Source organism: Falco peregrinus, chromosome 12, assembly GCF_023634155.1.
Source record: "Falco peregrinus isolate bFalPer1 chromosome 12, bFalPer1.pri, whole genome shotgun sequence".
In the NCBI taxonomy this organism is placed as follows: domain Eukaryota; kingdom Metazoa; phylum Chordata; class Aves; order Falconiformes; family Falconidae; genus Falco; species Falco peregrinus.
In genome coordinates this window covers 28,382,845-28,406,982 of record NC_073732.1, presented here as the reverse complement: position 1 = coordinate 28,406,982, position 24,138 = coordinate 28,382,845, and the positions used below count along the sequence as shown (strand labels likewise).

Genomic DNA, 24,138 nt, shown 5'->3' with positions numbered 1-24,138 from the left:
CAGGTTTGCCCGAGATACTGAGTCGGGGGCTCTGGTATCGGCCTTGGGGAATGCCTGAGTTTGAAAGAGATCCTGTCCTGTTATACTTTGGAAAAATATGAGTAAGTGTTCTTAGATCTGCTTAATTTTAATACCAGAGGGTAGCAATTAAGCTCTTGTAAAACCTGTGCTGGCTTGAAAGTGCCAGATCAAGGCTCCTGGTTTAGGCCTGTCCGAAGTTATTTGTGTGGGTTTGCTCAGGGCTGAGGGCTCGGACAGGGGGGCTGCCGCTGCGGAGCGGGCTCTGCCGGGTGCTTCCTGGTACTCCGGAATATTACTGTTCTCTGTGTTAATGTGTTTTATAAATTGCATATAATGAAAATCCTGCAAGCGTGTGGGTGTGTAAAATGCTGAAAATTTCCCTGATTCTGCAGAAGTGGGGTGTTAGGAACCTTTAAGCTTGGTTTGAAGTGCTAGGTGGGTACACTGACGAGTAAGGTATGCGGTGTCCTTAGCTGGTAACGCAAGCCTGATGGCAGGTCTCCTGCCACAGCTTACCATAGAAATTACATTTTTTTTTGACATGAAAAAACCCCAGCAGTGATGGGAGCCTTTTTCTTCCAGTGTAACTGAGTGGTAGGGCTGAAATGATAGATTGAGGCTGATCCTCACGATGGCAGTGTGCTTGGAGGTGAGGATGTGTTTCAGGTGGCACTCGGGACCTCAGTTCCAGGTCTCGGGTCTGTGAAATGGTAGGCAAACAGCAGTCTGGAGGTACAGCTTTTTGACGGCATAATCACTTTGTTTCATTGGTCGTGGAGAACAGTAGGAATCCTTCATATATATGATGTGGTTTTCAGGGTAGCTTGTGATTTAAACTAGCTGAATATAGACTTCCCCCCCCTTCCCTTTTTTTTTTTTTTCTTGGCATACACAAGTTCCATGCTGTTTTTAGTTCCACTCTTGGGACATAAGAATGGTGCCTCTGCTCTGCCCCAGCGCCTGAACCGCCTTGGACAGCTGTCAAACCAGCTTCTACAGAAGTTCTCAAAAATAGCAAGTTGTCCACATTTTTGTGAAAATAGACCAGGAGAAGACAAGGAACTCTAGTTATACCCCTGCTGAGGGGACCAAGCTCTTTTGTTAGAAATTGGAGAATCCACACTAGGAAGAGGTGTTGGCTCCATACACCCTCCCTGTCCCTGCAGGAGCTGGGCTGTCTGGTATCCTCTTCATCTTTCTCCTGGCACGCATACGGTATACAAATGCATGGGCTGAACTGCCATGTTGGCTGCATGTTAACAGCATCTGTTCCTTTTTTCGTTATATTAAATTAATTTTCCCTTGTTAAATTTGGGTTCAAAATCTCTACCCTTGGAACTATTCCATTAAATAAATAAAGCCAGATCCTGTACTGCCTGCATGCCTTTCTTCTTCCTCTTCTTCTGTGTAATTTATGGTAGCATTTCTGTTGGGCTCTCTTCGGAGCTGAACCTCCTTACAGTTCTACTCAAGCTGAAAAGAGAAGTACAAAAGCTGCTCTGACACAGTCTGTGTGGTGATGATGGTTGTCTGTGTTAACTCCCAGGATGAGGCTTGCTTGGATGTGTGCTGGAGACGTGCAGCAAGGTTGCCTACAGGAGAAAAGGACAGTGGGCAGTGCCCTGCGTAATAGTGGGAGAGCTATTTCAGCCTGTAGTTTACTCTTAAGCCCACATCTAAGGGAGCAGTGAGTTATTAGGCCACCAATTGAATGATTTTTTTAAAAAAATTTAATTATTTTTTTTTCCCTTGTGAGGTGTGTGTTGTCTTGCTGATCTTACATGTTCCCCCTAAGGAGATCAGTGTTGCTCAATGGTTGCAGTGCCTCTACTGGATTTTAGCCTAAATGCCCATAGCATCTTCTGAGGGAAAACCTGAGTGCTGGTTAGAGGCTTTTGAGATTTTGGGAGGGTACTAATGGACTTCCAGCGAAACCTGGGCAATGAGCTATTACTTGAAGTTTTTAATAGCCATCTTTCAGGGCCGAGTAAACAATTAAGAAGTAATTCTAATGTTGATGCTGCGATCTGTGAAGGTGTTCCTCTGATCATTGTGCAAAATGATGCTGTACTTTGCGAGAGTGAGGGGATGGCTTCATGTGGGGTTTGCCACTCAGGAGCAGAGCGCTCACATCTGGGTGGCTGCAGTGCAGAGGCTTGGCTGGTTTGGTCTTGCGCCCAAGGGGTACATGTCACTGTCCTGCTTTTGCCGAGGAGAACTAACAAAGCTGCATGTTCATTTGGGATACAGACCTAATTACGCCTCTGTATGCAACGTTTCTCAAACTACTCCTGATAGAAATTTGAGCTCTTTGTGTTTTCATGTGTGTGTGTCCCCCACAGCTGTTCCTTGAGCCCAGCTAACTACACCTGACTGCTCAGAGCAGCTTACTGCCTTCAGGGTAGGGCACTGAAAATGAGGTTTATTTACTAGCTACAAATGTAAACACTTGGTCATCGGTCCAGCTGAGCTGATGCCAACTATAACTTAGGTTGTCATGCTTTTTTTTTTAAATTGTAAAATGTAAAAGCTGCTTTCACAGAATGGTGCTACTTTCTTCTTACTCAATTCTGCAGGTTCTTAGGAGTGATCTGCAGGTTGGGAGATGCTAGGGTACAGTGTGTGGCTAGCATTGCTGGCAGGTGGGACCCATCTGTACAAGGGCTGGCTGTGTGCCTGTGGCTGCTTACATCCCACCCTGGTCTCTTGCAGGTGGAAGTGGACAGTCTTGGGCGCTAAGCAGAGAGGGCTGTGGAGCTCTGTCCCATCATGGCACAAGCTACAGCACGTGCTCTGAAACAATTAAAGGGTTAATAGGAAAAAGCACTGCAAGGAACAGTGTTTGCCACAGGATGGGATCAAGAAAGAATAAGGACATTGGTCTTTCTCGTATGAACTGCTAATTTAGAAGTTGCTAGGTGAAAATGCCCAGAATTACTCTAAAAGTGATTCCCACTCTTCCACTGGAAGGGAAGACGTTTCTGTGGGCCTCTCCATCTGACCAGGGGGCTTGGAGGGGTGTTTGCTGCTGAAGTCTGCTTTCCTCCAGCTTGTGCCCTTTTTGTTGCGTAACCCAAGACTAATAAGTCATTAAGAGCTGCCCTTCGGGCAACTCAGCTACCAGCTGAAGGAAGGAAATCAAGAAATTGACTCTTAACCTGGATTCAGGCTTTTGAGGGATTTAGCACAATTTTTTTTTCTGCTTATGTCCTTTAATTTAGATAAAACCTTTTCCAGCTAGTGTAAACTTTGGAAGTTTTCAGCATGCTTGCCTTCCTTGACTAATTTGAGGACAGTTTCCTGCAGTGTCCCTTGGTATCTGAGGAAGAAAGCTCAAAGGCAGCCTTTGCTACGTGTTCGTTGGGAACAGCGTGTCCCAGCAGGATGATGCGCTCCTCCAGAATGACCACTGGTGTATGTGGGGGTGATTGTCTGACCCATGTGGAGATACTGCGGCAGGCTGCCCCAGCTTCCTTCAGAGCCTGAGCAGCAGGCGGGAACCTCCTGTGAGCCCTGGGTGGAAGGATGTGTTGCCTGGTACAAATATGCAGAACTACTCCAACACGCCATGATTAAAACTTGAAACGGTCATAAGCTTCAAGATGTGTTTTGTGGCAGTGTTTGCTGAAGTAAAACCCTTCCCAGTTTTCCCTTCATCAAACTACATTGGCAAGGAAACAGTGTAGGCTTTAAGTTAAGAGAAAAACACCCCCAGAGTAAGCAATTTCTTTAAGCAGTGGAATTTTTCCTGCATTAATTTCTTGGTGTCTTACAGTGTGGTTGTGTTCATGTTCTTCCTTGAAGGTCCTCTGATAAGGACACTTACATGGAACAGCTGCCTCTCTTCACAATTTTATTTTTTTTTAAAGAAGAAACTTGTCCTTGAATTTTCTAGCCCTCTTTCAGATTTAGCTGAAGTTGGGCAACCAATTTGAATGTGATGGGGTCAGAGAGAATCATTGCTTTGTTCCAATATGCAATCTGCTTGAATGCTGCATGCAAAAGCTGGTTTTGGTTTGTTTGGGTTTTCTTCCAAAAAATCATTTAGCAGAGATGCTCATTCTCTATTTCTCCATTTTGCTCTCTCCAGGAGCTAATGTTAAGTGAAAGTTCAGCTTATAAGGCAGCGTGATGGGGAAAAACATTTTTCTTCTGACTTTGCACTGTCCTGTTTTGCTTGAGAAAAAGGCACATGCTCTTAATTATCACACAGTGTGCTGGGTTTCATATGGAACTGTAAAATGGAAAAAGCCGGAGTGGCTGGAGTGGTGAACAGGGCATATGACTTTATTTATGGAAAGCTCTGCCTTTGTTAGTTTGTTAGTCTGTTTCTTCTCTGATTTGAACCCTGTTTGTTTTGGGGGATGGGGATGTCATGTTTGTGTGCCTGCTTGGGAGGGATGTGCTGTGTTGATGTATGTCCCTTTATCTTGCCGGTGGGTCTGCTGGTCCTTACAAACTTGAGGATTTTTTCAGTTAAAGTTTCTCGGCTAGCCTTTATAATTTTAATTGTAATTAACATATAGGCAACCTTAGCAAGCTTTGCAGATGTTTCTTGCGGGTCAGTTGTTTAAGAGACCTGGCTTAAAGTCTGTGGTCTGCAATGTGTTGCTGTAAAGCACTGATGTGAGTGATGTTCACAGCCGGAGAGCGCCGGAGGAGAGCTCAAGGATGGGCAGCACCGCTACGAGGGAGCTGTTGTCATACTCGATGCCGGAGCGCAGTATGGAAAAGTCATAGATCGTCGGGTGCGTGAGCTGTTTGTCCAGTCCGAGATCTTCCCTTTGGAAACACCAGCCTTTGCAATCAGAGAACAAGGGTTTCGGTAGGTCGTTTCCTGTGATGCCTCTGCCTTTCTGTTCTGCTTGTTCTCTCCTTTCAGTCTAATGGTATCTCTGGGTGTTGGCAGCGGTGGTAATTGCCTGGGTTTTGATGTGCCATAGCTTTCATTGTAGGGGTGTTAATGATTGCATCTTTTGCTTATCCACAGAAACACCTGGGTTTTGCTGGGGACACTTGTGCAACAATATGAATTTTGTGTATTTGCTTCTTCATGCCTTAATGATGTTTTAATAATTTCCATTTGTAAGTATAATTTGAGAGGTTGTGTTTTAAATATGTATCTGCAAAAATTTAGATCATCTTGCTGTTTTACCTGTTAAACTAGGGTAGCTGTTAATAAAGAAAACAAGTCTTGTGAGTTTCTAAAATAGTTTTTTTTAAATTAAACTAAGAAAATCAAACTTGGATACTGAAGATACTGTGGTAAATCATGTCTGTTTCTGGGAAGCAACTAAAATAACTAACTGAAACTACCACTTGCAGCAAGAAAAGGTCTCACAATCACGTAGTACTTTGTGCATTTCTCTAGTTTTATTAAGCTTACCAGGGCCTGCCACTCTTTCATGTGAAGCCCATAAATTCCCTGAAGTGTACAAATGATCAAAGACCTTACTTTGTCAGTTTGGTACAAATCCAGAAATACAGTGCATGTTTGCTTCTTGGTTGAGCCCGACAACAGATAAGGCAGTGCTTTGCTGCAGAATTGCATTTTTCTAATCAATGATAATTAGTGAAGCAGTAAACAGTATATTTTAGTAAGTCACATAGGAACTTACTGATCTCTTCTGAAAACACAGACAGCAGAAAAACAAGGAACTGCTGGATCTGTCAGGTAGCTGTTGTGTGAAGAATTTCTCATTCAGAAGTGTTGCGAAAAATACCTTCTCTTGTCAGATCTTGTTTATAATTCTCCAACAATCAAGTCTGTAAAAGATGGACGTGCCTAATTACTGGTTTGAAGAGTTCATGTGTCCTCCTGTGTGTTGGGTTTGAGGTGTGGGTCATAGCCCTAACAATATTTGGTCTCAGATCTGTGCTGTATTGATACAGGTTTGTAGTGGGAAGGCCTTTTCTTCCGTTCTTTTCACAGTTGAATGTTCTTCAAAATCTTGTGATGAGACCTGTTGGACTTGTTATTCCAAGTAACTGTTTTCTAAAACATGGCAAACCCTCTTCATTCAAAAGGTCACTTCTCAAGGTTTAAGATGGTGGTTTCAGGTTATCGGTTACCCAGGTTGGTCAGTAAGCTCTGTGTCTACAGTCTCAGTCAATCATTTGCGTCCAGGAGAGCACAACAAATACTGACGCAGCCGTTGGGTGCCTTTTATTCAGTGACCACTGTAAAAATGAGTTCATGGTTTTACTGCAGCATTTTGATATATGTTCCACGTGTCATGGGGATAGTCAGGCTTCCGTGTTGCGGCTCATGCATTGAATCAGCCAAGGAGCTGCGCTTTGGTCTGTGCTAAGGTTTGACACAGGCACCGAGGTTGAACATTTTGCTAAACTGCATTTACATGTTGTGTTCAAAAAGCCAGCTCCTCGATTTTCATAATTTCAGAACAAGCTCTAGTGACAAGTTTCATCTAAATGTGACAAATGTTAGCAGCTTCCACAAGACTGTGGTCCTGAGCCGAGGAGGTGCTGTGGTTGGGGGCTGTGCTGGTGTTAGTCTGAGCTCTGGTGAGTCCTGAGGTTGGGGTATCAATGCATGTCTTTTACTCTTGGTATTTTTATGTGGTTCCTGATGTGCCTTTAATCCATTGCAAACAGGCTTTCCAAAGCTATGTCAGGTTGTTTTGGAAGTTGTTTAAGGTAAACCAGAGAAAGGTATGTTTGTACCAATGCAAGAAGATATGTAAGAAATTATATTACAACTTTCAAAATCTATACCCCATGCTATTTTTAATTTCTCCTGGACAGCTGAGATGAAGGTTCCTCTCTCACCCTCAGATCATATTTTTTTTCATTAATACTTGGACACATTGAATAGCCTTTCTGTGTTTTGTGGGATTTTAATTGGTGTGGAAAAAACCTGATTTTTAAGACTTTACTTTTTGAATAGGACAGTGTATAACTCTTTCAACTTCTTGTAAGAATGTTCTGTTTGTAGGTGTGGTTAATTTCCTTTAATTAGTATTAAATAGTGTTCTGTACATATAACACTTGAGCAGATGCTTCTGTATGTGGAGTTCCTAGAAGCAGTAGTGCCATCAGATGCTGAGTGTCTTCAGGCACTTTCTAGCAGTGTCTGAGTTACGGAAATTACTGTGTCTCCAAGTGGAACAGAAGTGCCTGTACACGTACAGCAGGTACTAGTTGTCAGGATTGGTACGGTGTGAAACACCTATGTCGGCTGAATGCTTATGCCAGAGCTCACTTTAGATCCTGACATAAAAATAAATGAATGCTGCCTCTTCCAATGCACAAGTCACTGTACTTGGCTCTGAGGGGTGCCTGCGCGTTGAAATGCGGAGCTCAGGCTGGGGCTGCGGAGGTGGGCTGCAGGGGAGATCTAGCCGTGCGTCAGTGGGAGCATGTACCCTGCACAACTGCAGTTGAGAGGTGCTGTTTAGTACATGGGCTTGTTACTACATGATTATTTCTGCCGGTGATAGAGGTGTTGTAATCGCACTGCCCATTTCTGCTGCTTAAAAATAGACAAATTTTATTCAGTTAGTACTTGCATGACAAACACTAAATAATGCTAGAAGGTGGCTTTGTTAGGTGCATTTAATCCCCTGTATGCAACTTGTCTCATCCTGTTTTGCATTTCTCTCTCTGAATTACAAATTTGATGTTCTCTGTGAAATAAACAGTACATGAGTCCAAGGTCTGGTGCACCCATGTTCGATTCTGGGCCAAGGCCAAAAAGCATTGCCCAACTGGCTGGTGCTTCTGCCGTTTCATGGTCTTGCAGATCCTCGTGTTTTGCAAAAGCGCTCTCTTCCCTTTTGGAAAGATTTAACATTCTGTTATGTGTGAGCTGTGAACTTCAAACCATACATGCTTGCATGTATTGGACTTATAATTCACAACTTGTTGCTAATACCATCTCACTTCCTAATCAGGATGGATTAAAGGACATTTTCTCAGCAGCTCTAGAAATTTGGTTTTCTGAATGCAGTTCTGCTCCAGATGGCACAGACATCATGAAGTATATATATCTTAATGCTAGTACTCTGCATTTGATCCTAGTTATCTTCTCTTGTAGAGTTGACACATGGCTACAGGGAATTTAAAGTACAGTCACTTTTTGGGATGGTTTATATTTGACTTTGTGTGAACTGATGAAATAAGTCTCTGGTAAGCTGCTGGTTTTGATAGCCATAGCATAGTAAAGTGAAGCTATACATTAGGATACCTGTGTTAAAATTTATATTAGAATATACAGAGTTCTAAAAGTGTTATAAGACAATGTCAATGTTTAAAGCAAAAAAAGATATTTTAAAACAATATATTTGAGTTGATGTTTTCCTTATCTTTTCTGTGCAGAGCTATCATTATATCTGGAGGACCAAACTCTGTGTATGCAGAAGATGCACCATGGTTCGACCCAGCAATATTTACAATAGGAAAACCAGTTCTTGGAATCTGCTATGGCATGCAGGTGCTGTTGAGAGATATGTTTGTCTACAGCTGTCTTGTAGGCCTCATTTCTGATAGTAACTGAAGATGACCTGCTAAAGGACCTGCTTTTCAAATATAAGCAGTATGCTGCATGTGCAAAAGATACTTTTAAAGTCCTAATTGTTAAACTGAGCATACTGTGTATTCCTCTCTTGGCTCTGTGGTATCAATAGCATAAATGTTTTTTTGCTTAAGTGCTGTGAATTGAGCTCCACACTGCCTTTTTTGTTGCAATAAATATAACTTGGCAGTTGTTCACTAATTCTGTCTGGTTGGTATTGGACAATGCCATGGACACAAGTGAAATAGTGTTTCCCTTTGGTTTTCAAGCATGGAATGTTTCTAGCATGTTCTTAAGTGTTTGGGTGGGTGGGTGTTTAATCACTCTTACTTACCTTGGGACTGACTGGTGATCCTGCAGTGATCTAGTGGATCCAAGCTGAGTGAAGAAACAAACTTCCAAGGAGGCAAGGGATGAATTAGATGCATGACTTCTGCTTGTGCTTCTTGTTTATTTCCAGGGTTAGTAATTTACTAGGCCTTCAGAGGTGCTGAATAATGACTGGAAAAACTCCTTTAGAAAGGCTGGTAATTAGGGAAACAACGTTGTCACTCCCTGTTCTAAAGGAAGATGTGTGTTATGTTAAGATGTGCCTTAAAATGTTGAGGAAATTGAAAATCAGGTTAGCTAGCCTCAAGCAGGGGAATCCCTTAAGGCTGCCTTTACAGGAATGAGTCAGGTGTGTGTGTTAATGCACTACTACTTGATTATAAAAGATTGAAATCAGTCAAGCACAGGAAGTATATCAAATTAGGTCTAAAATGAAGCCTTAAGTCTCTGAAAATTAAAGTAGTTGGAAGGTTAAGTTGCCAGTTATGTTTGCAAGGAAAAAAGTCTTTATTTTGAGACTTGTGAAATCTAAAATGCAGATATCTTAATTCCAAATGACAAGGTGAGGTTTTGGAAAGAAAAAAACCTGGCTGACAATTGTACTGTTCCAATATGGCAAGGATTATAAAGTTACAAAAATAGCACTAAGGGAATAGACTCCAGCTTTTGACTGGTTCACCAGCACTGAGGAGCCAGATTTTGAGAAGTTCCAGCCTATCTGAGAGCCCTTAACTGAAGGATGATTGAGGTTTTTGTTCAGCAGCTTAACTGTTTTTTATGATAACTGGCCTCAGATACTCAGCTGACTTGCAGAGCAGCCGTTTGTAAGTGCAAGTAGAGGTACACCACTAAGTATGCATTATTTTGCAAATCTCTACCTATTGTCTACTGTTGTGGATTTCTGCTGCTCGTCATGTGCGGCAGCGGTCTCTGGTTATGCTGGCAGAATGGAATGAGCCCAATACAGAAAAATGGTTAATTTTGAATAGAATTCTTGTCATTTTGGAAAACAATATATTAAATAAGTATAGTCCTGAAAAACTAGATTGGTATGTATTGAAGGGCTAGAGCTGTTGTCAGTCATTGGCTGACTGAGGTGTAAAGTGGTACTAGATTGTGTGGTGCTTTTTCATGTAGTATTTTTGTTTTGACAGATGATGAATAAGGTATTTGGAGGTACGGTGCACAAGAAGAGTGTTAGAGAAGATGGAGTGTTCAACATTACTCTGGATAACACGTGTTCTCTGTTCAGGTGAATAGGCATTTTAAGTGATCAAAATAATATTGGTAATACCAGTCTGGAAATTGGTGTCTGGATGAGAGGAAGGTTATTTTAAAGAAAATAGTGAAATTGCACCCATGCTTACCTGATAATTTCTAATAAAACTTTTACAACTGTGTTTGTGAGTAAACAAGTTAGTAATTTTAATATTTAGGCATAACTTTTCAACTGACTCTAGAAATGCAGATGTATTTGCTTGCAATATTGTGTAAAACCCTTATTTCACAGTAGAATATCTTCATTGAGACACTGTAAAGTGTACTGCAACATGAGAATCTTTGTGTTAAGCTCTTGCAGTACATTACTTTTGTATTGGCTGGCACCTACCCAGTTTTTGAAAGGTAATAGAAAACCTTGAAACCATTTGTTTTCTACCTTCCTTTAAAATTGCTTTGTGATGTTTTATAAAACCAGAATTGGATTTCTTGGTAGTTTGTCAATGCCTCTCAAGTTCCTTGTAAGAATTCTAATAGTCTACTCATACCTGACACTCCGATGGTATTAACTTCCTCTGTAGGGCTACTGCAGAACCTTGTATGCTGCCTAAAGCCTGAGGTGCCCAAATTGTCCTGAAAACACAATTTTGAGCAAGAAAGCTTCACTTCATTGAAAAAAGCAGGATTCCAAGTATCCTGGTTGACTCTAGATGATTCTACATGTCAAAGAGGGAATACTTCAATATTGGCATGTTTGTTAAAAAAAAACCCAAAAAAACATAACAAAAACAAAACCCAAAAAACCCCCACAAACCACAAAAATCCACAAACAAAAAAACCAAATCACACTCCTTTCTGAATTAAATTCCTCTTGAATGAAGGATGTACAAGAACTTATGCAGCTTCCAACAGAGGCATCTTGGAGGTGGAGATGACTGTTTCTGGGAAAGAAATTCTGCATCTACTTCAAATGGGCCTGGTCAGCTGAGATCGGCTTTTATTGGAATCCCTAAGGGTTTATCTTGGAAATGCAGGTAGTTAGGTTTTTGTTCTTTTTTTTTTGATTCTGGTTTTTAATCTTTGTTTAGGGGCCTTCAGAAGGAAGAGCTTGTGCTTCTCACTCACGGAGATAGTGTGGATAAAGTAGCTGATGGATTCAAAGTGGTTGCACAGTCTGGGAACATTATAGCAGGTATTAATTTTTTCCTTTAATGGACATTATCAAAAGACAATTTCAGTATAAAATAATGTCAGACAGTAGTTAGAACCAAATGGGAACAGAATATCTGTTATCTAATTGCCAAATAAGTGGATTGTTTTTAACAATTACTTGTATGTGCTTGCTTGGGCATTGTGCTGTTGTGATAACAAAGAAAGAAATAGATGTGAAAACGAATTGTACTGTTTTTACATTGGTGGTTTAAGGAAAATTTACCTTTGTGAAGGTTTTGTTATTTTAAAGTATGAATATGTTGTTTTTCTTTGGTTTTTCACTGTAGTAGTAAAAGTCAAGCACTGCTTAATTATTAAAGCTTGATTAACTTGTTATTGTATTTAATATTGCATGAAAGTTCAACTGCGCAAAAATAATGTTGGTACTGAAAGCAGTGTTTCAAACATTACACACAGATTGTCACAGAAAAATGTGGGACCTTAGAATAAGGTTTGTGGAAGCTACTCAAATTATTCAAAACCAGGCAGCCTCTTTGCATCTCTTTCCTAGGAGGTGGGAGACCTGTAGAGGTCTTAAACTTGCTGGGACAGTAAGATCTCAAAGTATTCACTCAGTTTATTTTACATCTCTCATTAAAAAAAAAAAGAGAAGATGTTGCTCTTAAATCAGACAGGTAGCCAATCTGAGAAAAACAGACCTTTTAAAAGACTTAAAGGTATTTTGTTATGGACAGATTCTATACTGCTGTTAAGATAAGACTGTTAAGATTCATTATATTCTGGCTGACCTTTGAAGTGATCTAGAACTCATGCCTACTCAGGTAGCAAAAAAATTTGTAGAGCTATGTAAAGTTTGCTGTGTGCAGCATGCACACATATCTTTAATCCCTCTTTAATAGAGGCATTAGAAATGAGAGTTCATAGAATCACAGACTGGTTTGTGTTGGCAGGGCCCTTAAAGCCCACCTAGCTCCAGCCCCCTGCCCCGGGCAGGGCCACCTCCCCCCAGCCCAGGTTGCCCAGAGCCCCGTCCAGCCTGGCCTTGAGCCCTGCCAGGGACGGGGCACCCACAGCTGCTCTGGGCAGCCTGGGCCAGCGCCTCCCACCCCCACAGCACAGAATTTCTTCCTTTAACCTGACTGTCCCCTCCTCCAGCTGCAAGCCATTCCCCTTCAGGCACTGGAAGCTGCTCTAAGGTGTCCCCGGAGCCTTCCCTTCTGCAGGCTGAGCAACCCCAACCCTCAGCCTGTCGCACACCAGAGGGGCTCCAGCCCTCCGAGCATCTTCGCGGCCTCCTCTGAGCTCGCCCCAACAGTTCCATGTCCTCCTTATGCTGGGGGCACAGAGCTGGACGCAGGGCTGCAGGGGGTCTCACCAGGGAGGAGCAGAGGGGGACAATCCCCTCCCTCGACTGCTGGCCACGCCGCTGGGGATGCAGCCCAGGTGCGGCTGGCTTTCTGGGCTGCAAGCGCACGTTGCTGGGTCATGTTGAGCTTCTCATAAACCAACGCCCCCAATGTGTTCTCCTCAGAGCTGCTCTTGCCCACAAGCTGTTGTACCTTTCCCATCTGCAGCACTTTCCTGTGCTGTTTCCCGTGGGCTTTTACAAAAGCGTACGGCTCCTCGTGCCTAAGCAAGCAAACAAATGCTGGTGAGGTTGTAGCCAGGCTTCCAGCAGTGAAAGGAAAATACAGGGATACAGGGCATCTGGGAGTCTAACACAGAGTAGTGTAATTAGGCTGTTTCCTTGCTGTTTGTTTTTTTTAATCCAAGTCAGACCACCACTTACCTGGTGCAAGGTGCAGTATGGAGACTCCTCAAAGTAACCCTCCGCAACAAAGAGCAGTGGTGCTCACAGGTGTACCCCTGTAGGGACACTTGCACAGCTTCACCAGCACAACCCTTTTAACATGGATGCACCTGTGTCAGTGTCGCTTGGTTGCAGGGTTGTATGAGGTATGTGGTAGGAAAAAATAAATGTAACTGATCTCCTGTTTTCCCAATGGTTTTACTAGGATGTCTGAGTGTTTTCTTTGGTTTCTGAGGGACTGTGTGTTCTAGATATGTAACAGTACCCTTGTTCCTAATCTTAAGCGGAGTCTTTAGTTTTGATTGGTAATTTTTGCCAAAATAAATGGCAAAATAAATCACTCACAAAGTGTATGCTTGACTTTCTTGGGTATGCATTTCACTTCCAATTTTTATTGTTTTGTCACGCTCATTTCTTTGCACTAATGAAGGCATAGCAAATGAATCTAAAAAGCTGTATGGAGCACAGTTCCACCCTGAAGTTAGCCTCACAGTGAATGGAAAAATGATCCTGAAGAACTTTCTTTACGACATTGCGGGATGCAGTGGTACCTTTACAGTGGAAAACAGACAACTTCAGTGCATTCAAGATATCAGAGAGAAAGTGGGCTCATCAAAAGTCCTGGTAGGTAATTGAATTGAAGCTGAAAGATTATTTGCAAAAACGTGACAGAAAATGACAGAGTTGTTCAGGTTAATTTGAAAAAAGCAGAATTGTTGTGAATTTGGGTAGTACATTAAACAGGTTTTAGAAAGTTTGCACAATTGGGTCTGCACACTGTTTGACGACTTGTTTGCTTCCCGATCATTGACAGTTAAGTCAGTAGTCTGTTCTGATCCTCATAGTTTTATCTGAATTATTTGTTAACACTTTCCTCAGACAGCTGACCAAACTTCGGGGTTGTTTTTCTTTTTTTTTTCCTCATTCTTAGGTTTTACTCAGTGGTGGTGTGGACTCAACAGTGTGTACTGCTCTTCTGAACCAAGCTTTAAACCGAGATCAGGTCATAGCTGTACACATAGATAATGGATTTATGCGCAAAAGAGAGAGTCAGTCTGTGGAGGAGGCACTCAAAAAACTTGGGATTCAAGTTAAAGGTACCATAGTCTTGTTAAATGTGCTTGATACTACTGATGATGTGGCCAGCATCCTAAAATGTGCATTTAGTGTTTTGTTTCTTTGATTTGAATTGATCTTCGTAGTTCTCAGGCTTTACAACTCAGTTGCTAGCGTGGTTGCTGATTTGGAACCACGTTAGCCTATTCACAAAATTTCAAACCTAAAATATTAAGCCTTACTTATTTGATTGGAGTATACAATGAACTGATCCATCTCTTCAGCTGCTGAGATCTGATATCTTCTGTTGGGGCACAGCAAAGCAGTGGATATGTGCCTCAGTCACTGCTGCTCAGCTACTTTTCTGCTGATGGTTGAGTAATCCTTTTCAGCTGCTGCAAAACTCATTTGATTGTGTTTTTCTTCAGCAGCTTGGTTAACAGTCCTCCACTGAGGCTTTATTTCTTGTCCTGGATCTCTTTCTTTTTGAACTGTGAGCTCGTTTGGGTGATTGAATGCTTTTATAGCCAAAATTACTTTCTCAAGGCTTTTTTTTTTTTCCTTTCCTTTCCTCTCCTGGCTTCTAAATAGGCAGATTTTAGTTGTTTGGTTTTTGTGGGGTGTTTTTTTTTTTTGGAGTAGCTTGTTAAGGAGCAATACATTATCGGAGAGCAAAAGGTACCTTGTCATGGCTGTTGAGAAGGTTTAGAGGTTTTGGGTACCTGAAGTATGAGGAGGTCAGTGAAGACAATAATGTACGTTTGAGTTGTGCCAACATTGAAAGCTGCTTCATACTGCCCGGCTGATTTATTTAATGAGTAATAGCTACCTGTTCCTGGGGCTTTGTGTAAGTACTGTTGTCAAGTGATTCTCCTGTGTGTTGGTCAGGAAGCGTGGCACTAGGTGAGCAGTGCTTTCCACTAGCCTGACGGTGTGAAACAGTGCAGGGAGCTTGCACATTAGCATCTTGCCGATTGGGCTGCAATATTCTGATGTGTCAAAGTCTAAGCTTTGTTCTACACACATCTTCTTTTATTTTGACTTTTTTTAGTGGAAAATCTATATCTTATTCTTGCACTCTGTAGACCAATAAACCTGTGCTCTGGCAGGCTGCCAGAGTAATAATTGAGGGAATCCCTCTGCTGCAGGTGCTTCTTCTGTAGGTCTTGGAGCTCAGTGCTGGTAAAAGATGCCAAAGAGCCTCCTAGCTGATCTCTGCACTGAGCCTCTCTAAACGAAGAGGCATAACATACCGTGAGTAAACAGTGCATCGTGTAGTTTTGGTTGCAGAAAGCCCTTGGGGGAATACCATCCTGTAAATTATATTAAAATAAAGCAAATAGATTATAATCTAAGAGGGGAAGCAAGAGCTGAACTTTCACACAGTTGCCTAGCCTGATAATATGAAAATAATTGCACTCTAGAGTAAGTTACTAAGAGAAATAAAATATTTTGTTACAATTAATTCTTGAGGTATTGAACAGCCCTATTCAATGCAGTTAATAGTCAAATGACTGGAATGACTGACTTGCTTTTTTCTAAAGCAATAGAGTGATTTTTTTTGCAACTTGCATAAAAAAAATCTTTACTGGCTTTGCCAAAAAATTTCTGTTACTTCATGCAGTGGTGAATGCAGCTCATTCATTCTATAATGGTACAACAACTCTGCCTATCTCGGATGAGGACAGAACTCCACGTAAAAGAATTAGCAAGACCTTAAATATGACTACAAGTCCTGAAGAAAAAAGAAAAATTATTGGTGACACTTTTGTTAAGGTAATGTTTATAATTATTTGTTGGTGGGTTTGGTTTTTTTGTTTTTTTAAGTAACTTGATTTCAGATATATTTTCTACATCAGACTCTTCATTCCAAAGCACTGTGCAGTCAGTGGCATCAGTGGTCTTAGAAGTTTTGGATGACCTGAGAAGCCATTGATACGTTACCCTAAGCTTAAAACTTCTGGCAATGAATCAATAGTTGAAGTATGGTCCACAAGCATTGTAGTGGATCTACCATCATGTTTAGGTATACTGTATTGGTTGGCCATTCATTTCTATTGCATAAACTTCCATGTAATGTTTTTTCACCAAATCAGTGGGTAGCATGAATTGGGGCATGCTGGTGTTGCTTTGCTGAAGATGAGCTATTTTCTGTCTGTCACCTACCAGTGTTGCTGATGGAGGGAGAATATAACATTTGACAGGCAGTGATGTTCTCGTAGTCTAAAAATACTTTTTTCCATTTTCTGTTCAATAAAACATGGGTTTATAGGACTGTTTCAGCAGTGAGATCATGTCATAATTAGTTTTCCTATTTGTTTGTGCTTTCGCAGCTCAGTAGCATTTGTTGGGCAATTGATTATCTTCCTTTACACCTTTGACAACCAAAAAGTAGATCAGAACACTTTTCTTTTTTCTCTCCATCTTACAGATAGCCAATGAAGTTATCGGAGAAATGAATCTGAAACCTGAAGAGGTTTTCCTTGCTCAGGGTACCCTCAGACCTGATCTCATTGAAAGTGCTTCCCTTGTTGCAAGTGGCAAAGCTGAAGTCATCAAAACTCATCATAATGACACAGAGCTGATTCGAAAGTTAAGAGAAGAGGTAAATGACAATGAGGATACTGGTGTATCCTTCTCGTTCTGACACATGTGAAGCTGAGTATCACAAATGAAGAACTTTTATGTTATGTTGATATAACTGTCCTATGTTGATGGGACCCTATTCCGATGAGGGCCTTTTAGGCTGTGTTGTAACACGTTGCAATTTATTACTTTTCTCTGTAGTTGCTCTATTCTCAAAGTAGTCAGAATTGTTTGAGCGTTGTCCAGCACTGCTGGCAGTTTGAACATGGATTATTCAGTGTGACCAGTGGTGTTCTCAGCTGCAAGCAGTTTCCTCGCTCTTACTTTTTAACCCTCAAAACAAACTTGTATTCTAGTAAGGAACCAGAACAATACCAAATGGCCTTTAGCAGGAGAGTATTTAAGACTTCTCAGACAACTTTATTCTGGTTCAGCTGGAGTTGATGGTGTAATGGGTCACTTACTCCTTCTGTTGTATCTCGTTCTTAGCACTAGTCAGTGGGTAACCTCTAGGTGCCGATAGGTCAGATCTGGCACATCACAGATTTAGGCAAGAGCAGTGACACTGCTTTAGTAGAAAGGTGATCAGCTCCTGTTGAGAGAGGGCCAAAATTCTCCTCTTAAACCTCTTGTAACATTCAGCCACTGCAACCATAGCATTCACCTCTCTCTTGAGAGAGAATGAGAATACTGCATTTAAATGTGTTGAAATCTAGGGATAATTCCTTCAGGTATCTACAGCGATGAGTTCTTTCTGTTCTTAAGTAGCTTCTGCATCATGCTTCTAGTAACCTCGTGGGCTACCTGCCAGCAGTATGCTGATGGCACACCATCTGTTTGCCAGTTGTTAATTTAAGAACCTACAGATTTTTCTGAAGTGGCCCAACATGGATAGCTATGGATGATGACCAGGAGCTTGAAGATGATATGAACACAAGAGGTTGAACTGTCTGAAGATAAACAGCCCAAGTGCTGTCCCTTTGATTGTACTCCCAATTGGTCTGTTTAGTCCAAAGTCCAGAAAAGCTTTCTAAATACCTTTCCCATGCAGAGCACTTAAGTATTAGCACGTGAAGCAAATGCAGGAGACTGCCCTATTTTGCCTTTTCTGACATTAGAATGGCAAGTTCTCTGTAAGTCTATTATAAAATACTCGTTAAGAAAGAACCAACATGTGAGACATCACATAATAACCCTGTTGGAAGGTGCTCAGTTATTAGTAAGTGCACAACCACAGGACAGAAGAGTAACTGTTCATGATCCACACTTGTAATACTTACTGCTGCACAAAGTATTTTCAAGGCTTTTAGATTGAACATCTAGCAAAGACAAGAGAGGTCTGAGTGTTTGAAGACAGAGCCAGCTTGACCTTACAGCTACGTTGACACTGATTGAACCATTGATACTTCTGGCACAATCTTAAACTTCCTTGTCTTATCCTCTGCCCTGCAACTGCCTTACAAAGCTCACATTCATGGGTACTATTCTTTCCAGTGTTTATGCAAGCGTTGGCAGATGATGCTGTGAAAAGCAGGCCAGTTTGACTGGTATAACGTAAACATTTGAGGCTTTTTGTTTGACTATGTAAGCTGGGGTGTAAATTGCTTTTTCATTTCTTTAAGGGTAAAGTAATAGAACCACTGAAAGACTTTCACAAAGATGAAGTACGAGTGCTAGGAAGAGAGCTTGGTCTTCCTGAAGAGCTGGTTTCGAGGCATCCCTTCCCAGGTATGAGGGCTGCTCTGTGCCACTTAGTGAAGGGCTATGGATCGTATCGGTATTGTTCAGAAGATATGTCACCTGCAGTATGTTGGACTATAAAACTTACCTCAAAACACAGAAGAAATTGATGGATTTAGAGTTTTAGCTTAAGCAGGATTCTTTCAGGAAAAGAGCATTGGAGAGCAGCTTTATTATGTATAGTGATTAAAGGAAAATTTTTATAATTGAGTTTGCTTTTAGCTGCATTTCTTTCTTTTTAGTTGTATAAACCAAAGCAAGAATTGTAGGTAAAGTGCAGCTGAATGCTGCCAGAGCTGTCACATGCATCTTACTTGAAATAATGGCCCGTGTCTGCCTGCCTTTCTAGGGGACTTTTGCTGTTTTGAAAATGATTGCATGGAGAATAACAACAGTTCTCCACTGTCTTCAGACACTTCCAGAAAATTACATGTGCTTTTCTGTGAGGTAGCTAAAAGGTCGAATACCCATCAGGGGTCTTTAAAAACAATGGAGACTCAACTGTATGTTATAACCACATCTTCCATCCCAGTTGCTTAGCGAAGGGGCTCCTGTTCGCTTTGGCTTGCTGTCCACTACTCTTCATCACCACTCACTGCTGCTTTACACAACCAGCCAATTTAAGATGTAGATAAATAATACTTAAATGTACTGAACAGACATATTGCTCAGGAGTCAACTGCTTGTCTTAACACCTACAAGACAAAAAAACCCAAAACCAACCTGCAGTTGAAGTATAGGTACAATGGCAAAACATACTTTACCTAGTGATTGACCTGCTGTTCAGCATGCTGTCACATTTTTAGATGAAAGTCTGTTACCTGTTATTTAATATAATGATTTTTCAACTTTGCATTGCAGGTCCTGGACTAGCAATCAGAGTGATATGTGCTGAAGAACCTTATGTGTGCAAAGACTTTCCTGAAACAAACAACATTTTGAAAATAGTTGCAGATTTTTCTGCAAGTGTTAAGAAGGTAACAAAACTACTAGTTTTCTGCAGATTAGAAATCAGCATGATCGTTCTGTAGTGGCCCGCAATGAGATTTAAGCTGCTAAAACGACTTGTTTGTGCTCTTTAAGGAATAATGCATTCCAGTACAACTCACTTGAAGCCATTCTGTATAGTACAGTAGAATTTTTAGTGCCTTGACTAGTGCAAGCATTGAACAATTTCTGGAAAATGGAAGTTTATGTACCTTTCAAATAGTAAATAAATTTTGCTTTAAAATTAGTTAAACTTTGTGCAGGTGAGATTTCTGGAGATACATGTAGTACCAGGAAAAGATTTTCCCTTTCTGAAGTAATCGTAACTTTCTAGATTGGTCTGCCCTAACAATCACTGAATGTATAAATGGAAGTGCAGGAGTGAGGAACTAATGCTTGCCAGATGTCCCAAACAAAAACCTGAGCTTTTTAATCGGTGATGTTTAAGTTCTCAATCTCATCACAAAGGTCATAACAGTGAATACTCTAAGCTCACTTGAACTAAAACTGTGGGGAGGTGAAAAGTCGTTGGCAGAGGCTTGCTCTGAGGCATAAGTTCAAACAACTTCCGAAACTTTTTTGATAAATACTTTGAACGGAAAGTATTTACAACTGCTTTTCCTTCAAAACATACAGAATTGTAGTATAGGGTAACAGGGTGTTACTTTGTTCTGTATTTGAAATAAACAACAAAAATGAAAATTATAGCTTTGTGAAAGAGAAAATGAGCATAGGAAAAGAGTTTCACCTGTGGCTATGGAGAACTTCAGTTTAAAATACATGCAGTCTAATCAAAAGTGGGTTTGCTAAAATTTAGTGGTTAAATGAAAGATATTTTTTGAGTAGTTCCAAGGGGTAAATGTAGTCTAAATTTAAAAATCAGCTACTTAAATAATAATTTTATTTGCACTGTGTAAGTTCTGTTTGAGCGCTTGGGGGTTTTATTTAATTAAAATTTATTTTTCTGCATCATTGCACAGCCACATACTTTGCTGCAAAGGGTCAAAGCATGTACATCTGAAGAAGATCAGGAGAAGCTGATGCAGATTACAAGCCTACATTCACTGAATGCCTTCTTGTTACCAATCAAAACTGTGGGAGTGCAGGTAAATGGATTCATTCAGGGGATGTTCTGAAAGCTGCTTCCTAGCAGTGTAGCAGGCTGCAGTGAAGCGTAATAATTGCTGCTTTAAGATCAGAAAATAAAGAGCTTTAAGAACATAAACTTCAAAAGGCGTTGATACCTACGTTACTGTCACTTGTCAGTGCTGGTGTGGTGCAAAGGTGTCAAGATACCTGAATAGGCACTCAGGTAAATGCCAGGTGTTGCATTTGAAAATATCATTAAGTTTGCATAATGCTGGTCACTTACATGTAGTTTCTTCATGACACTGTAATCTGGTAGACCTCTGCTGTAATCATAGAATCATCACAGAACGGTTTGTGTCGGCAGGGCCCTTAAAGCCCACCTAGCTCCAGCCCCCTGCCCCGGGCAGGGCCACCTCCCCCCAGCCCAGGTTGCCCAGAGCCCCGTCCAGCCTGGCCTTGAGCCCTGCCAGGGACGGGGCACCCACAGCTGCTCTGGGCAGCCTGGGCCAGTGTAATCCTGTTGCCCCTCCGAAGGCTCAGGAGTCCTAGACAAAGTTGGTCAAACCTGCCCTGCTTCCTATGTTTGAACGTGTGTGCTGCACTTTCCTGTACTTTTCCAAGTCGCGCTGTGTCCTTAGCCTTGAGAGGAAAGGAACCAGAGCAGTGCAGGCAGTTCAGGATAGGGGAACACCTGGATCTGCCCAGGCACATAATGTTTTCTTTCCTTTCACTCCTTTGCTAATGCCACACACATTTTTGTGGGCTGTCCTTTGGTGACAGAAATAAACTGAATAGAAATGCTGAGCTGGCAATTCTTATGGAATTGCCTGCCATAACTTGGGGTGTTTCTTTACTGAGTAGTCGTAGCTGTAAAGTACTCTTCTTTGCACTGTCAGTATTGAATTACATCTTTTATTTTATTGTCAGCTGCTTAATTGTGCATTGCTTCCGTTACTCTTTGCAGTCAGCTTTTGCTGTTTTAAACAGCAGTGTCATCGGTGATTTCTATACTTTGTCAAAGGCCTTCCTCAGATGGTCATGAAGATACCAATAAGTAATCAGTCCCTGTGCCCTGGTCACCTTATATGACTCTTTCCATTCTGAATCATCTGTTGTGTTAACTCTGTTTGCTCATTCACTTGGTGTCTCTCAGCCTACTGATTTCACCAGCTTGGTGTCTGCTGAATGTTGGCACAAAATATGGTCCTGTAACCTACAGGATGAACGGGAAAGTAGTGAACTGTTTTGGCAGCAAAGTTCATTTTCAATTATTATTATTATTATTATTATTACTTTTTTCAATTTATAGGGTGACTGTCGTTCATATAGCTATGTTTGCGGGATCTCTAGTAAAGATGCTCCACACTGGGAGTCTCTTATGTTTCTTGCCAGACTCATACCACGCATGTGCCACAACATAAACAGGTAAGTATTTCGAATTATCTTTGGTTTTAATGATCCACTTAATACATGGAAGTTTAGCATGCACAAGCATTCTCCTGTTTATTCTATGGTATACTTTTTCTATATGTTGGACAGGTGTATCGTACAGAGGTTACAGATACACAATAAATCAGAACACAGGTTTATTTCTGAAATTGATAGCCACCTCCTAATTTTTTTTAGGCACTTGATTAGACAACATCCAATGTAACTTAAGCAAAATCTTTCTTGAAACATTCCAAGCCTGCTGATCAGTTGTGGTGTCATGCAGTATTTTTTTGCTTTGTGTCAAAAAGAGAATTTATGTGGGACTGTAAGCTCTTGTGACACACAGGAGAGCTCCAAAGCTGGGCAGTTTAATCTTAATTGAGCTTGTGAATATGCATTTTCTAGCTACTTGATTCTGTAATTTTTCTAGCAGCTGAAGTTGCTTAGATAATATATCAGTTCTGGGGAATGCATATCCTCCTTGCCTAGCTTTAGACATTCTGATAATACTGCTTATAATTGCTTATAGCAAAATTTAATTTTGTCACATAAGTGACGCTTCCTGAAAGAGTAGTTCTTTTTAAAAGGCGAGATGTTGAATTGCAAGATACTTCTTTAAACTAAAGGCAGAGGGAACAAAAGATGGCACGAAATCAGGATTGCGTGTGCAACTATAAAGTATGTGCTGGATTTACAGCATGGCTATCATCTTTAAGCTCTTTTGGATTTAATGCTACCCTCCTGAACATACCACGTCTCTGGGAGTCCTGCTGTACCAGGGTATGTTTTCAGAATCTTTCATTATTGTTTATAGGGACACTGAAGCTGGCAGTTTGAGGAGTGAACTGAAATAGTTGGTTGTCTGCCCATCTACGCTTGCAGACTTTATATTACAAACAAAAATACAGAATGTAAAGCTTGCATTTTTTCTGCTTTGGATTTTAGACAAGTATTTTTTGTTTGTATCTACAAACTCAAATAACTTGTGTGAATCTGTCATAGTAAGTCCTTGTATGAGGCCCGTCGGGTGATGATATCCTTGGCTTTTTGCTCTGCAAGACAGAAAATGCAATGAATGAGATTAAGAAGATAAAGCTGATGTGACTGGTTTGAATTCAGAAGATATTTTATTATAGATGTAGTTCTGTAGATTTATAAACTGCAATGTTAGCGTGCTGTGCTGAAAGCACAGCTATTCATTAACAATAAATTTTACAATTTAATGGTATTTTTGGTGGTTTCCTATTATGAGAGAAGATAGAAATTGTAAGCACTTATTAATTGGCTTTCTTAGAATAATCTTAGCATTTACTGACATCAAAGTAAAATTGAAAAAACACCCTTTGTGATATGGCTGAGTTAGCATTTCTGTTTTTTTCTAAAGGATTATTTTCTTTAATAAGTAATACCTGGGGCTATTGCTAGTCTCTGGCAAACCACAATAAATAGATCTGACTTCCAAAGCTAGTATGCATGTCAAAATAAATAGATCTGACTTCCAAAGCTAGTATGCATGTCATGTTTATAGAATATATGCATGAAGTTATATTAAGCTCTACTTAGTAGCTAAGGAGCAGAATCAAATATTATGCTTTTTTCCCTAGGTTTATTTTCCTCACTGCAGTACTTAAGAAGCAGTCTTAGGGCCATCTGTTCTATTCTGTGTACTCAAAATGTGTTTTTTTCTACCATCCTGTTTGTTTTCCAGAGTTGTGTACGTGTTCGGTCCACCGGTCAAAGAACCTCCTACAGATGTCACCCCCACTTTCCTGACAACAGGAGTCCTCAGCACTTTACGTCAAGCTGATTTTGAGGCTCACAATATTCTCAGGGAGTCTGGTAGGTACTTCGTCTTAGCCTGTCGATTAGACTCTTGTTTCAAGATCCCTGCAGACCTAACTGGGTGTAGTTATAGTGGTGCTGTCAAAATCTGCAAGCTTCTCTAATAAATCAATGGGATGACAGGCAAGAGCCTTTTCTGAAAGCTGTAGAAGCTGATAGCTGAAGGACAGGGGTTTTTAGCCTTTCTGCTAGCAGAATTAATTTTGGGGGATTTTTGGAGACTGAGGCTTGCCTCTGTCAAGTCATGAAGCTCAGAGGTGTCTTGCTTCACTGCAGTGCCAACTTCTGCAAAAAGTAGTTAGCCATCTGAAAGTCAGCTGAA

At 41.0% G+C, this 24,138-nt stretch overlaps 1 protein-coding gene across 4 annotated transcripts in view; it reads left to right on the top strand.

The window, feature by feature from the left end:
* GMPS (guanine monophosphate synthase) overlaps positions 1-24,138 on the top strand; it is a 29,861-nt gene that overhangs the window by 2,128 nt on the left and 3,595 nt on the right. For 3 of the 4 annotated variants that reach the window (XM_055816804.1, XM_055816803.1, XM_055816802.1), the window contains exons 2-14: positions 4,665-4,846; positions 8,359-8,473; positions 10,039-10,136; positions 11,191-11,294; positions 13,516-13,709; positions 14,017-14,182; positions 15,766-15,917; positions 16,573-16,746; positions 18,350-18,455; positions 19,329-19,444; positions 20,435-20,560; positions 21,853-21,968; positions 23,683-23,813. In XM_055816804.1, the coding sequence (XP_055672779.1) occupies positions 8,468-8,473; positions 10,039-10,136; positions 11,191-11,294; positions 13,516-13,709; positions 14,017-14,182; positions 15,766-15,917; positions 16,573-16,746; positions 18,350-18,455; positions 19,329-19,444; positions 20,435-20,560; positions 21,853-21,968; positions 23,683-23,813 (1,489 nt within the window). In that variant the 5' untranslated portion in view covers positions 4,665-4,846; positions 8,359-8,467. Of the gene's footprint in view, positions 1-4,664; positions 4,847-5,011; positions 5,107-8,358; positions 8,474-10,038; positions 10,137-11,190; positions 11,295-13,515; positions 13,710-14,016; positions 14,183-15,765; positions 15,918-16,572; positions 16,747-18,349; positions 18,456-19,328; positions 19,445-20,434; positions 20,561-21,852; positions 21,969-23,682; positions 23,814-24,138 lie in introns of all 4 variants that reach the window. The other variant, XM_055816805.1, reaches the window with a different exon arrangement.